Source organism: Larimichthys crocea, chromosome XXII (assembly GCF_000972845.2).
Source record: "Larimichthys crocea isolate SSNF chromosome XXII, L_crocea_2.0, whole genome shotgun sequence".
Taxonomy (NCBI): domain Eukaryota; kingdom Metazoa; phylum Chordata; class Actinopteri; family Sciaenidae; genus Larimichthys; species Larimichthys crocea.
The window spans coordinates 17,603,101-17,619,430 of record NC_040032.1 but is presented as its reverse complement, the minus strand read 5'-3'; the positions used below and the strand labels follow the sequence as shown (position 1 = coordinate 17,619,430).

The following is a 16,330-nucleotide window of genomic DNA, read 5'->3' as shown; positions in this document are numbered from 1 at the left end:
CAAATTATATCGAGGCTTAAAATTAATAGAACTCACCTGTTCAAATTATATCGAGGCTTAAAATTATGCATAATTAACAGTGTGTCCTCTTTGATTGACAGGTGGGTGGCTTGTTTGAGCACCAAGGTTTCATTCAGCCCCGGCTCAGGTCCACCGGTGATCCACATCTTTGCCCATTTTTAGATTAACACACAGAGCTGCTAGCATATTCATAGGAGTGTAGGCACACAGAGTGATAATTAGTCATATAAGTCACCACTTTGTCTCATTCTTATCAACATTACATTATAACATACATAACTCTTGCTTAAGTGACATATTCTAAACAAAATGAAGTGGGAAAGACATGAAAATAACCTCAAAGGAAAGAGCTTTTCTTTTGACTTGTCTACTTGCAGTCGCAGGCAGGGTTGTGAGCTGAGATCTAGCAGAGAAGTGAAATTATTTATACATTAATTATCCTCCGAGTTTCCATCTTCCAGAAGGTTCTGTGGTTCTGACCTGTGGGTCAAACACAGAGACATCCTCTGCTGTGATCTCAAACGATTACTCAGAGCTGTCAGCCAAAAACCGGTGTCACGCCAGGACACATCTACACCCTACACCCTGCTTTTGTCCACTCAGCTGCTCCAAATGAATATGTTACCACCCGGCCACCCCTCCGCCTCCACAGGAACACAGCAGCCTCTGTATCTAAAAAACTCTCATACTGATGAAACCACTGGCTTTGTACACCTAAAATTATCTGATTTGTCTGCTTGCGGATCCTGAGTGATACTTCGTGATACCATCATGGTTGCCTCTAATGACGAGACAACCTTTAGAAATAAAACATATTGTTAAATAAGAATCAGGATCGTGAGGATGAAGCGTACTCTGTCTGAGTGAAGACAACTCGTATTGCAAGATGTGACATGTTGAGAGGCTCGGAGCACTTACTGGAGCTGAAACACTGTTGAGCCATAAATACAGACATTTTACAGGAAGCCTTTGGAGAATGAAACATGAAAGGTTTTATAGCACTCAGCGTGCGCTTTTTGTCTCCCGACCTTTCTAGGGAGCTTCAGACCACTTATTGCAGCACTGACCTTGGGTACCATAACACAAAGTACAAGATCATCATTTAATCTAGAGTATTTTACAGGCATTACTTTTATTGTTTAGTTACATGTGAAACCTCTCAGGAGCCCTTTCCTTTCTCCAGGCAGGCAGACATGTTACATACTGTCTGTAGTTTTGGTGGCACATGTGTTATTAATTCCAGTTAATCCATTGCGTATATTCCCTCAAGTGTCCTCTGAGTGTATAATATTGGCTGACTGAAAGTTGTGATATTAAAGCAAAGTCTGCTTCAGTCTGAGCATCCAGGAGAACGACGCGTTATCACACTTTATTAGATTGTATTTGCTACCTCTTGATCCCTGACCAAAGATAAATAAAGGCTCTAGATAACGCAGTTTGCTGTTCTGGTTGTGAAGACGTACAACAACTGGATGTCTCATCTTTAATTATCCAGTCTCAACCTTCATTTACGTTATCTGCCCAAGAAAAATGAGGCTGTGCATGCATCAGAGCGCTTCTGCTGTTCATTTTGCAATTCTCCCAGCAGGCTTTCGGCCCTAATGTCATCTTTAAATGTGAAACGCGGCGCTGCGCACGTGGCTGCAAACTTCCACATCCAATTTCACAGGTTCCAGCTCTGAGTAATGACACCAAAACAGAGACTTTGACTAAATAAACAAGCTCAGTTTCAACCCCTAAAGCATTTATTATGTACACTCATACACTGTTAAACAAAGGAGCAAAATGTGCATGCAGAGCTCTGCTTTTTACCTGATAAATGCTTCATAAATAATATGCAAACCAAGCCTTTCTGATTGACAGAACATCAGCTGTTTTATGAAATGTAGCAACACTCGCACACTGCTATGGTTTTTATGTCTGTGTTCTCGTTCGTGTAATCTGTTTGACAAATGTTCACGCTGAATTTTAAAGAATGATTTGAGTTGACTTAATTACTGCGGATGGCTGATGTGTCTGATTGTAACTGTGTGCTCTCTGTTCACAGTGCTACGTGTTACGCTGGATACGCCTGTATTTAGGCCACTCTGCTCCCTCAGGCTTACAACTTGTGTGCATAATTCTGAGGGTTATGACAAGCAATTGCTATATATATATAAAACAAGGTTAAGTTCACAGACTTTGATATATTGGTATTGACAAGTGATTGAGCATTTTACGTGATATATATGTGGCTGCAGTAGACACACTATTCACTTCTACGACCACTAAAAACAGTGCTGATGTTTGTCCGCACTGTTCATCACCAACTAGCAGGGGGTTTGTGGTTTATCATCACATTGCTCGTATTAGTCTCTTGGAGCAATGCCAGATCAACACCAAGCTATTAATTGCACCCACCATATGGTCCACACTTTATAAATGTCATTATTACTTAAACTCCATAGGAATTTCTGGAAAGACCTGCTGACATTTACACTCAATTGAATCTTGCTAAAGAGGTTGTGTATCAGACAGTGAGCAAGAGACTCCCTGAGCAGATCTCATTTGCCACGGTGGGAAGTGGGAAGCTTGCCCAAGGTGTGCTGAAGAGGCAGTGTAATGGTGACCTGAATGCTCTCCTAACGCTTATTGAAATGCAGTCAGATATTTGCAAGGGAACTTGTTACTGTGTTTACTCTGAGAGTCACTGCCTGCTATTCAAACCAAAGAATCAGTGTGCTGCTGGCATCAAGTGTAGCATCAAACCAACTCATTAAGAGGCAGCAGAGAGGCAAATATGTCATTCATGTCACGTGACGCAGAAGCTTATCCCTGCTGAGAAATGTCCTTCTGTTAGACCGTTACACATGTTAGGGACTGTATGTAAATTATCAGGGGGGGAAAGGGGGTCAAGGTAGTCTCAGTCTAGACTTTTTTTCTTGTCCTAATTTTCAACCTGGTTCTGTTATATAGGTGCAGCACGGTGCTGCAGTGATTAGCTCGCAGTAAGAAGCTTCCTGTAAGAGTTTCTGTGTGGAGTTTGCATGTTCTTCGGAGTCTGCATGGGTTCGTTCCAGGCGTTCTGGCTTTCTCCCACAGTCCAAAGACATGCAAGTTAAATGGTGAGTCTTAATTATGCGTAGGTGTGAATGTGAGCATGAATGGTTGTTTGTTTCTATGTGTTGGCGCTGTGATGACATGGTGTCTTGTCCCCTTTTGCCCAGTGTCAGCTGGGATCAGCTCCAGCCCCCTGCATCCCTGATTGGGATAAGCATTTATGGAAAATGCATGGAGATGGAGTCTGGGAAGTTTTGGCTTAAGGTAGGGTAGTCTGAGTTTCTCTTGTCCTGATTTTTAGCCTTCTTTTGTTATAGGGGCAACACAGTGGTGCAGTGTTTACCACTGTCGCCTCACAGCAAGAAGGTTCCTGATTCCTGGCCCTATGATTACCTGGAGACTTGTCCAGGGTGTATCCCGCCTCTTGCCCAATGTCAGCTGGGATAGGCTTCAGCCCCTGCTTGAGGATAAGCGGTTACAGGAAATGGGCGGATGGTTTGTATCAAAGGGTGAGGTTTAAGTTTGGGTATGCGATTTAGCAAGTTGTACCAGTTTAAATGGTCTCTATATAACATTCAGAAACCCTTGTTAATTATGACACCTTTGGATGTTAGGTGAACTATGTCAACACCCCATCGAGCCAGCCAACCCCAGCTTAGCTTCGCTTAGCCTCGGAAGTTTGGATGGATTAGCTGCCGCATGGTGGAAGGGCTATTTTTTTGAGTGAGGTTACAACATGTTCACACATTATCAATGAAAAGTCAGAAACATAACATTTATATGTAACATGTTTCATAATTGTACATATGGCACCTTTAAAATGTTATTTTGACATGTAGTGAGGTTGTTTTTTTAAGATAATGGTTTAAAAGGAAATATTATTTGTGAGGGCTTTTTCTTTTTTATCTAGTAAGATTAACACCCCTAAATGTGGTTAATTACAGCCTGCACTTTGGGCTATATATATATAAAACCTTGCATGTCTAAGTGGGCTCCAATTAATTGGATCATTTTTCAAGTGGCATGGAGGTGATATCTACAAACGACATACTAACAGCGGTATACGTCTGCGAAAAAGGTCAAACCATCCGGACATTATTTTTGTTCATGAAATTGGGCTAAATTATAGTGCAGTTGTTCTACCCAGTGTGTCCTGTGAAAGATTAGAGTTGTATGCCAAGCATTAAATCACATCCAGATCAATAAGCACAGACTCTGTAGTCTGTTCTGCTGTGCTGGTTTTGCAGCATTCTAAATACGAAGCTGCAATGATTTCTACTCCATATATATATATATATATATATATATATATATATATATATATATATGCACACATCCACTCCTCATCCAACAAATCACACTCTGTGAGCATAATTGATATTGTATTGCTCAGTTAATCTAATGGAAAGTAAGTCGCCCACGGTGAGTAAGCAATACTGGAGTGAATAAAGTGATTTAACTTCAACGTCTTGAAATAGATAAATGATTAAAGAGAATGAACTTCAGGCGGATGAGTGCTCATCCTTAAAAAAAAATAGATTTCAATAACTGTATCTCAATAGATCACATTCCTGTACAGTGCTGCAGCGTTGAGTACAGAGTGTGCTTTAAATCATACACAACTGTGTAATAAAAAAAAAAAGCACCTGTAAACTCAAGGTTAGTGACTGTGATTGGGTGAAACTCTAGATGCTGCATAGGCTGCAGACATTAGAGAGCATTTATTTAAGACAGAAGTAGTGAGAGTGAATATCCAGGAGCATGTTTGAGCTACAGGTTCGTTGACATTGTTTAGTTTAAAAGCCTGGGATTACCTGGCAGTCATCTCATTAGGTGATAAAGATAATTCCCATTGCTGTTCTCGTGCTGATTTCAAGGCAGAACACAACAATGTGTCATGCTGAAAGATGTAATAATTAGATGGACGATGTTAAACCACAAACTCATCCCCTCTTCTCTCTGCTGTCTGTCTGAGATGCAGCCAAACGAGCTAACTGTATGACAGTTAATAACAATCATAATGACAACTTAAGGCGTCTCATCATATTCTGTGTTTTGTGAGTCTGCTGGCAGACGTGATACTCTCTTTAAACAGCATGCACGGTGCCCGAATGTGTACAAAGAGTGACAATCATGCGCTGTGCCCTTTTTCCCCCCCACAGAAACTGGCTTTTGTTTGTGTCAGCGATGTGCATTCAATACACTGAAATGTCTTTATACCAACGTTAGCCTATTCCTCACTGATGAATGAAACCCACACTTTATTTGGCGACTATTTAGGTCACTGCTCCTCGACTCAGAAACAAAAAAAAAAAAAAAAGGAAACTGATATAACTTATTGCAAAGTAAGTCAATTAGGATGTTAATATTTAGCACTGGTTGGCAACCAGTGATTAAACAGTGATAAATCAACCCACAATCCCACACTCTCTCTCTCTCTCTCTCTCTCTGCACTCAAACACCTGCAGGGGACAGCATAAGATTATGCTGCTGGTGTGTGCAGGAGCACTGCTGCATGAGTGCTGCTGTACATCTGAACACAACAAGGATGGATAGATAGATAGATAGATAGATAGATAGATAGATAGATAGATAGATAGATAGATAGATAGATAGATAGATAGATAGATAGATAGATAGACTCAGCAGTACACTGTTGGTCTCCTGACTAGATTTTGGTGTGTGCTGCTCTGCTTTGCACCACACACATCACACACACAGGCTCCACCGCCTCACACACATACACACACACACACACACACACACACACACACACACACTAACTCTGCAGTGACGTGAGGAGGAAGACTGGAGGCTGCTCTTATTATAATTCAACGTCAGACCAAGTTTGATAAACGCCTCCCCTCTCTTTCTCCCTCCTCTCTTCTTTCTCTCCTCTCTGGCCCATTTCAATGCTCCTTATCCACAGTAAAGAGATCCGCTTTTTCTCCACCACCATCTTTGAGATAAAACACTGGGTTTAGGTCTCCATCACCATCACCACCACCACCACCACCACCAGCAGCAGCAGCAGCAGCATCAGCAGCAGCAGCGGAGGGGCAGGCTCTGGCTCTGCAGTTGCGCTGGCACACATTCAACGTGGGTGCACACAGTGAGCCGCATCTTGTGGATTTCTTTGCCCGTGTACATGGTTCTCCTCCTTGATTTCCATCTGTCACATCCAGCCGACCAGGAGTTGATTTCACTTCTCGGAGAAAAATGTGGCATCGCACAATAGCGACAGTGCTTGTTTTATTGTATTTTTTGGAGGACTCGCTGGCAGGTTTTCCGAATCAAATCAACATTGGTAAGTTCAGTTGGGAAGCTCTTGATTGCTGTGTCTTTTGTTCACGTCATCTTACAAGTCGAGCTGATTTATTTTTTTTTGGGGGGGGGGGGGGGGGGTTATTTTGCATTAATTCATCATCAAGTTCACTTCTCTAAAAGAGAAGCCAGGAGGCTGCGCGTCTTTGTAGGCGGTTTGGTAAAAATAGAGTTGATCCAAATGGTCCAAAACGAGACTTTCAGTATCTGCAGTGCATTTTTTTTTTTTTTTAGTGGGTGTTATTCATCTGTTGTTGAACTACACAGATCCAAACCTTTGTGCACTGATGCGCAGATGTTCTCCACACTGTAAATAGGGAATAAAAACCTTCATGCGTATTGGTGATGAACTCTGAAATAAGGATGCTGATGTGTGACATGTTCTCTCCTGCAGGTGGACTGTTCATGCGCTCTACAGTGCAGGAGCACAGCGCCTTCAGGTTTGCTGTCCAGCTCTATAACACCAACCAGAATGTGACCGAGAAACCCTTCCACCTCAATTACAATGTTGACAACCTGGAGTCCTCCAACAGTTTCTCTGTCACACACGCCTGTGAGTACTCCTACACCTTTTTTTTTTTTTTAACCTGCATAAGGACAGCAGGAGAAACTCAGCATGCAGATTATTTGGCTGCTGTAATCGTCTCATTGCCAGGCTAATCTAAAAATTACACAGATGTGTGTCTAAGTCTCTGGCCTCAAACTCTCATCTGTGCAATCCTCAGTTCACCAGCTGGAGGATGGAGCATGATGGCCTGTAATTGGCCAAACACTGTGATTTTGAGTAATCTGCAGCACTTAGATGTCTGTGCTTGACAGAAGGGGGGAAATAAAACGCTGGTTGCTGACAACAGATACTTTTTAATCTCCTCAAAGTTTCAAATTTGCACCTCTGTACCTCAATGATTAAGCTCATGTTGAATATTTGAAAGGTAAACATGAGCTCAGATATACGAGACAGATATAATGCAGATCAGCAGCCATTCCCTGTGATGATGGTTTAAAATGTCACTTTAGGTTATACACCGTGGCGTATATTCTCCTGACTACACTCTTGATGGATAAACAGCCTAATGCATCAACTGTTACATGCTGTAATCCCTGTAGTCATCTCTACAAACATGATGGATTTGATAGGAAGGCCTGTGGAGTGTGAGATGGCTTCATAATTGGTCTACCAGTCACTCCTCTGCCATGTAGGGCACCAAGTTCTGTCTGGAGAATTAATTTGTTATCCTTCTTCCCACCAACTGCACTTCACACTTCACGCTTAAGGATCAGCTGCAGCTCTCCCAAACTTTGTCTGCTTCCGTAGAGACCGGCTGTGTAAACTAATGAAGTGAGAAAAAAAGGCGTCCAAAATAAGAAAGAAATGAAAATTGAACACAGTTGTACCTCGTGCATCTTCGGCTATAATGAAAATGCAAAATGGTGTTGAGATGATGAAGTTGTTGGTGAGTGCAGCAGGATGCAGGTTTTACACAAACTACCCAGGTCGAGCGCTGCCTTGCACTGTCGGTTGCCTAGTTAGGCGCTGTGGAGTTAGTGCTTAGCTCAAGGGCACTTTAGCAGTTGTTACCAAGGAAGAGATGAATATTACATGCTTGGCTTGTCCATAAACTCTCAGACTTGAGCCTGTTTTTTCCATTTCCAGCAGGTCAAAGGGAAGCCATTATTTAGAATTACTCACCCAGCATGTGTCAGTGAGATGTATCTTTTGGCCACAGATTTTTGTTATATAGCATATAAATACATGTTTTGAGTCAGGTCTATTTATTTAGCAGGTCATTGCAGATTGCAGAGCTAAAAAGATGCAAGATAGGATTTTACTCTTCCCTTCCTAGCATGAAGGAGAAACTATAGTGGCTGCGAAATGTGTTTTAATTTGTCTGTTCTGGGCTACTGTAGAAACATGGCAGTTCAACATGGTGAACCCAGTACCTGTATAGTAACTGTAGCAAGTGCCAACATCTTCATAAACCTGTGGGTGACGTCATGGATACGACGTCCATCTTTATATGGTCTGTGGACTGTAGATGTAAAAGGCTCATTCTCATTCTCTTCTCAAATTTAGGAGAATACAGTGATTTGCTAAGCCTTTTTGAGGTTTTGGAAATATATATCCATACATTTTTAGGCCACCTTTTTTGTTGTCAGATAAAATCAAATAATCAAACATATTTATGCATATTATTCTGTAAATATAGCTCTTTTAATCTGACACACTGGACCTTTAGATGTAAAAAAAAAGGTCTGTTTAATCACATTTACTACTTCAAGTAAACCCGGATCCATTGTTTTTCAAAGCAGCATGAGGTTTTTCTTCCTAAAGCATAAGAAGAAGAAGAAAAAGAACAAGATAATCAAGAGGATTAATTTTTGCGAGATAAGCTGATGCAAGATAAGCTCAATGCTTCCCGGTTGAAAAAGACCAGCGAGCAGCTCATTATGCAGAACAGCCAGGCCAGCTTGTGACTAAGACACTGCTTGAAAATGCACCAAACTCCCTGATTCTTATTTTTAGTAGTCTGGATTGCATAATGCCCTGTTTGCCTGGCTGGTGTTGATATAGCGAATGTGATGATTATGATTTGACACATTTCTATTCTGGTTAGTCATTGCTGTGCTTTCCCACAGCTCATATTGTTAATTTTGATCTTATTAACAAGTGTCAGGATGACTGAGCTTTGAAATCATCTTTGGGATCATCTTCAAAACTTCCTGTGTTGTTTGACACGGATGAGTGAATAAAAGAGTTTAAATATAAATGAGAGGAACTACTTTTTGCTCAGAGCTCATTTGTTGTATGGATCTGAATGGAATAAAGCAGGACGACCCTTCTATACTCCAGTTGGGTCAGTATATAATGATTGTTACAAATCCCTGATGGCAAATGACTGTGTTATTGGCAGGGTGGATCAATAGGTGGAAGGCTACAGTCCAGTAGTCGTGTGTGTGTGTGTGGCTCCAGTTTGTTCTCCAGTATGGAAAAATCAATTCTCACCAAGCTTTCATTTTCTCTGTCTCAGTCCCTCTTTACTAATATATGGCTGTTGTCCAACTTCCCCCTGGCCAGAGACACTGAATCTTCAGTTCGATGCTTACTTTGCACCCGCGGAAAATTGAGAAACAAACCAAACCTGCAAACAGCCAATGATACACGGCAACAAACAATTTCCTCGTCATTGCAACTTGATTGGATTGATTCCGACAAAGAGGACTTCGCCGTGCCGTTGTGTTTATTATCTCACCAATTTGTGACCGGCTGGAGTGAAGCTGCAGGATGTATTGATGTGACACCTTGCCTGAGGCTGGGACAGATTGTGTGCATAAATGCAGAAATGGGAAGGTTATATCCATTAAGGCTGAGGTCAGGACAGGAAGAGGCAGTGGAGACAGTGAGCTGGACATTGAACCAAGTGTTGGTGGATCTGGTGACAGGGCAGACAGCTTGAACAGATCACTCTTTATATCCAAAGCTTTTATACTCACTGATTTACATGAGGCTAAACTGCTTGCAAAGGAATTGAAATGTATGAAGCACATATTTACTTGCAGTAGATATTTCAGCTCTGTTGTTGCCATGTGAGAAAACAAACCATGAAAAAACAAATCATGCCTTTTTTTCTTTCACTTCTCTCGTCCAGCAGGATGGATCTGCTCAGACTTCAACTTTTCATTTGATCAGTGTGACTGAATAAAATGTCAATATGACAGTGTTTCTTATTAGAGCGTTTATTATAGCTACCTATCCTCCCTCTGCTATGACTCAACCAGTGTGATGCCGCTCAGACAGAGTCTAATGTTAGAGCACTTTAGTGTGTAGGCAATGGACAGTCCCACTAATGCAGCATAGACCGGTTCGTGTAGCCAGATCTCCTCCTCCTCCTCCTCCTCCTTCTCCTCCTCCTCTTCTTCTTCTTCTTCTTCTTCTTCTTCTTGGAATTTACAGTTATTACTTTTTAGATACAAGGATTGATACCCTGTATGCTGAAACTGAAGCATAAGCACAAAGAGTTTGTTGCTGTTGTGTTTGTTTAAAGGTCCAGTGAGTACGATTTAGTTGCATCATAGTGGTATCACTACATTGCAGTCTCTTCACATCACTCTCGCCTTCCTAATGTAAAAGAGAAACACTTGAAATGCCCTGTCTAGAGTCAGAATTTGGTTTGTCTGTCCTGGGCTACTGTAGAAACATGGTGTTTTTAACATTATGGAGATGACTCACTTCTGTAACCAGCTTCAAGTGGCCGTTTAAGGAACTTGACACTTCTACAATGGCTTCATTTCCCAGCCACAGAGGTTGCCACATGAAGGTAACACACCGCTGACTGTAGTTTCATATTAATACAGATGTATTGATCTTCTCTGCAAGAAAGTAAATAAAAGTATTCCCTAGTTGGATCATTAGAGGTGCAGAGCGTTTTATAAATATTTAAACATCTAAAGGTACATGTCAATTTGACAATGCTTTCCATCATTTCTTCTGTAGTTACTGTAGCAAAACAAACACACTGGAGTGTAACCAAACAATATATAACAACCATGGATGCATCATAACTCTAAGAACTCATTTAAACTGACAAGTCATGAATGATGCATGAGCGTGGCGGACAAGGATGTCTGGCCTGAAGGAGCGCATTCTGCATGATAGTTTCTATCTTAATCCACGTTGTTTGGCCAGAGTAATAAACGAGTTTCCACACAACAAATGTTTTTTATTTGGCATCATCAAAATTCCACGCTACGCTGTGCATGTCTAAATTCAATTGTCATTGACATTCACCACCTTTGCTTGGATGTTTGGACAATCTTTGTATGTGTGTGTGTGTGTGTGTGTGTTTTATTTGAAAGCTTTAAATGGATCCTCTCATTTTGGGAGCCCTTGAAACAGAAAGACACTTACCCAAAAGCATGTCCTTTAATCACGATGCACTGATAAAAATATCCGAGTTACTGCTACCGCAGCCAGAGTCCTGTCAGTTTGGATGACCTGCCCCAAGTTGACAAGTACTCATCCTCAGATTTGTCACTGGGAAGCATGATGAAAACATCAAAGCTTCCAAAAAGTCTTTGTATTTAATTTAAGAATTTAATCTAACTAAAAAGTCATTTTACTTGGAGGCAGTGTCGTTTTCCTAACTGATACTTTCATGAATACATGATTTGAACCTCAGTTTAACAAGAGCTTTTAAGGTGTACTGCTGTCGGGCAAGACCACGCTTATGGATCATCATGCAGCATAAGTACTGGAGAACTGATACTAAAGAATAAATGGCGATAACTACAACAGAGAACATCAGCTTATCAGGTGCAACATGTATTTCAGCTCTTGTAAGAAAGAGTTCTTGTTTTTCTGGCTTATCACAACGCCGTAAAATGTATAACACTGAAGGAGACGTTCAGCATTTCTTTTATCCTGCGCATCAGAATGTGCTTACATGTCAGCGCTGTAACGCAGCGACCGTGATCACTACTGACAAGCTACAAGCCACGCTGCAGCAGTTTGTTGCCGCGTTACACAACGTCCTTCAACGCGAGGCTGCCTCTGAAAAAGCTCTGCTGTTGTTCACTAAATGTTACCTGAGATTCTCCAAGAACAACAAGCTGTGAACTACACAGACGAATGAATAAGAAAACCAAAGATGCCACCGGGTCAGTGAATAATTTAAAGGGAGCTGCTTTCATGGAAAAGTTGCGAGAGAATATAAAGGCATCACAGAATCACTTCAAGTGTTTCATACTGAGCACCAGCAATTAGTTTAATTTTAAACCATGAAATAAATTAAATTTATGGACTAAAATGAACAAGTTTGATATTGTATTCAGTTAATTGAAACTACTTTGCACACACAGTGACACATTTTCCACATTTCTGCATTTTCTTGATGTATTTTTATTTATGTGAATCCATGTTCCTGTGTCTTCTGCAGTGTAACAACCTTGTAAAATTGAGTCTGTCTCTCGTGATAGTGGTCCTCGGATGATGCTTTTTGCAGTAGATGTAAAGCATGTGTAGGTGGAGTGTTAGCAACGCTTTTACTGAGAGCTACAGTAAAATATTAAAGTGTATTCTTCCATACTGAGATTTGCAATAGCCATGGGCTCTGTCTCTGTATCGCTGCAGTGGATTTCCTTCTGTCATGTTGTTTTAGCATGTGGGCTAAATCCAGTTGTATTTCTCAGATTAGGGCTAATCCAACCAGTGATGCCCTGCTTTGTGCATGTAATGAACATCTGCTGGGGGTAGCCCAGTGCAAGAAAACCATGTGTGCTTTTACAAAGCTGTAATCTGTCGAGAAGAGGGAAATTCCAGCCAACATGCAAACGCACCGCCTGAGGAGAAACACCTACTCAGGCTTCGGTCTTTATATGCCCTACCGCTTTTGCGGTGGTCGGTCAACTGAGATGAATTGCACAACAATGCAGATGCAAATCTGAAACACTTAAATGTCATAACACAGAGATCATTTTAAACCGCGTGCATCTAGAAACAAACGTTTTCTGTGAGTTTGTGGTGAACAGGTCTTAACATGTAGAATGAAACCGGATGAGATGCTGTGAAGAAGATCTTCTTTTATTAGCCATGTTAGCATGTGGATCACTGACAGTATAAAGAATGAACATCACATGCGTGACGTCACCCACCAAGAACCATTTTGTAGCTCAAAATCGGTGACTCAGCCATTCATGGTCTCCAGAGGATGAATCATAGTGAGATTAATGTTTCCTACTGGTTTACATTTCAGTAGCTCAATGATTTGTGGATGAGTTGCCATGAAATATGCTGACAAAAATAATCACATTCGGCCTCAGCTGTACTTGAACACAGTTCATCACTGCATCCACAAATGAGAGTTGAAAACTCAACCATGCAAAGAAACAAAGGTGCCAATGGCATCAAATTCAAAATGTTTTCAACATGTGATAAGTTGCTTTTGTTCTATTTTTATTTTTATTGTTTTTATCATCAAATTCAGCTTTAATTTATATTTTATACAGTGTGACAAATGTTTTGGAAACACAGTTAAATATGGAAAGTGTCATAAGATGACTTCTGTTACGATTGTAATTGAATAAGGCTGATGTAAATATGAGGAGGGTTAAATAGCTAAATAGCTAATTATATGTAGACACTATAAAAGCAAATGTATTACACAACAGCCTCCCTATAACTATGACCAGTGTTTATGTGGCCTCCTTAAGTGGTGGGAGGCTTGCTTTTATTGTGTTCACCCACAGTACATAAATGGATGAAACAATCAATCTGCTATCATTCAAAGAAAAAAAAAAATACAACCCAGTAATGACATTTTCATTTTATTTCATCTTCACTAAAGTGAAATCACATAGCACAGTTTAAAGTTTTATTTTCATGTTCATGTAGCATAATGAATTCAATCTAAAAAGAAAAAAAAAAGATTTTATAATCAATTTCATTACAGCAGAATTATGCTCTGGAGGACGTTATGAAATATGCATGCATTTTCAAGCATGGAAATGAAAATAGGATTACTGATATTCGCAGTCAGGTTTGTCCTACATCATAACTCAACTAGCTTAAAAAGGCTGAAGGAGTAAAATGTCCAAATGAAATGGAACAAAATCTTTTTGGATTACAGCGTTTCCAAAGGTCAAACACTGCAGTGGATTCATGTGAAAGCCACAGGAGGATTTTAAGGGTCAGCACAGAACAGAAATCTAATTAACTAACATTTTATTCTTTGGATACAGACATCAACCAGGGAGATGAAGTGTAATATTTCTGATTATCAGATATACTTCTTTCAGTGGAGTTTAGGCCTTTAGTGGCTTGAAATATGTTCAGTGTGTTTTAATCTTTTATTTGGCATGCATCCACTTATTCAAAACTATCCATTAATACTAAGGAGACATTTTACCTTTTCATGTCTTTCTGCTGAGACATTGCCCGTGCACAATAATTGCATTGGAAAGTTACCCTCAGTCCATAGAGATTTTGTTTGGAAATCCAAGGGGTTGCGGTTCAAAACCTGCATGGACAGTATGGAGTATGGACTGGTGGCTGGAGAGGTGCTGGACTTGGAACTGCCCACCCTTCATGTCCTGAGCAAATAGTGAAAGTGCAGGTTTTTCCATTCATTTGACTGGGGATGTCCACAGAAAACACAGCAACCTGCAGCACAGCAAGTTGACTCTTGATTCAATTTTTGGAAAAATGCAGCCGACGTCACGCTGTGGCTGCCAGTCAGACGCTCAGATTGGGTAAACCTCGACAAGCAGCCAAAAATTTCTCTGCAACTGCGACTATCCAGTTAGATTCATGGACTAAACTCTGATACGTTACCTGTTGTGTTCTGGCTTTCTTTATTTCATGAACCCAGCTTCTAAATCTGAGTCTGGCTCGCAATTTACGCTGCAAAATAGTGACACAAAGAAGATTAATTTGGTTTGTGTCTGATGGTTTGAGAGAGGGAGTGCGAGCATTGGTTAAGAGACATACACAGTGAATGAGAGTGAGGGAGTGCCGACATCTAAAGCGCCTGATTTCCTGATTGTTTCACAGTGTTACGTTCAGCACAAATAGACACATGCCCAGCAGCCTCCCCTCCCCTCAGCACCACACACCGCCAGACAACCCTGCGGTGATTCGCCACAGTGCCTGATCCTGTCTGAATGAACCTTAACTGTTCCAAAAACATCTCTTTGCAGGCATGGGTTTGCTTCTCACAGTCCAAAGACACACACATCAGAATTACAGTATATATGCATAGTAAATGAGTGATTATATGCGTTTGTCCAACCTCTTTAGTGTCTCATTGCATGCTGGGAGAGCTTGAGCTCCTCTGTGGCTTTGTAAAAGCGGAAATTGAATTACCGAGGGTGGAAATTGGCTCTTGAACCGTGTGAACTCCGATGGTAAAATGACTACAGCTGTGATAATGTTTGGAAATTCTGGCCCCACTGGACCTCAATGTATCTTCGCTCAGCTGTCAGACATGGAGATATTCCCAATACATCCTTGCACATCCTGTCCAGCTGACAAACTCAGCAGCGGCTGGCAGAGCAAAGAAAACAATGTTACCTGGAATAACAAAGGAGGGATGCTCTGCTGTGTGCGCAAAATCCTCATTCAGAAGATGGCACAGTTTAGCCTCCCAGCTTGTTTCCACTAAAAAACACTGAATTTGCTGAGTGTCTGTCAGTCAGCACATTTACAAGATTTGTTGACGTCCAGCCTAGTAATGCTGTCTCATTTGACAATCTCCTTTAAAACATAAGTGCAAAGAGATCTTGATTACTTTTTTTGTTTCTAAGTTTCTATGACTCAACATTTTCTATCCTCTTTTGGTGTAATCTGTTGTTATTAATACAGTATATATAAATGTTGTTTGTTTGGCAGGAATAAGGCACAAGCATTTGTGATGAGTGATTTGGCTTCTCATGATGAGAAAATGCACCACCTTTGTGATTACATAACCAAAATGATCAGGGTATGAATTTGACATTGTGATATATTTATAGTAGGAAAGTAATAGCTGAGGAAGTTAAGTCTACACAGACCCAGATAACAAGTGGTATTTTTGGTAATTTTTTTGTGTTGCATTGGACTTAAAGGCTGTGGCTTGGCTCAGTTGCATTGTGTTGGGTGATTGGGGGATTTGCATATGGCAAGCAAATAAAAGAAAGTATAGGAAGGTTACAGATAGAAACACCTTCTGCTGATGTTATAATGAAATGGTTGGTGAATGTATTCTGTGTTTCTTTGACCTAATCCATTATAAGTTGGTAACAGCTGCATCTTTGTGCTGTGTCCTCTGCAATCTTTTCTTCATGAACGTGTGACCCTGGTATGGGACAGGTATTCCCAGGTGGCTGAGACTAGCACTGCCTCTCTCCCTCCCCTTTGGGAGAACAAACCAGAGTCCTGCTGCTCTGCTCTCCTCTAGTATCCCTGCAGGCACTT

The 16,330-nt window shown here is 40.9% G+C and overlaps 1 protein-coding gene across 7 annotated transcripts in view; it reads left to right on the top strand.

The window, feature by feature from the left end:
- Window positions 1-4,961: 4,961 nt before the first annotated feature.
- Window positions 4,962-16,330, top strand: part of LOC104919730 (glutamate receptor 3) — a 77,460-nt gene continuing 66,091 nt past the window's right edge. For 3 of the 7 annotated variants that reach the window (XM_027273467.1, XM_027273469.1, XM_027273468.1), the window contains exons 1-2: window positions 4,962-6,367; window positions 6,779-6,937. In XM_027273467.1, coding sequence (XP_027129268.1) covers window positions 6,280-6,367; window positions 6,779-6,937 — 247 coding nt within the window. In that variant the 5' untranslated portion in view covers window positions 4,962-6,279. The remainder of the gene's footprint in view (window positions 6,368-6,778; window positions 6,938-16,330) is intronic. The other 4 variants (XM_027273465.1, XM_027273464.1, XM_027273466.1 and 1 more) reach the window with 3 other exon arrangements.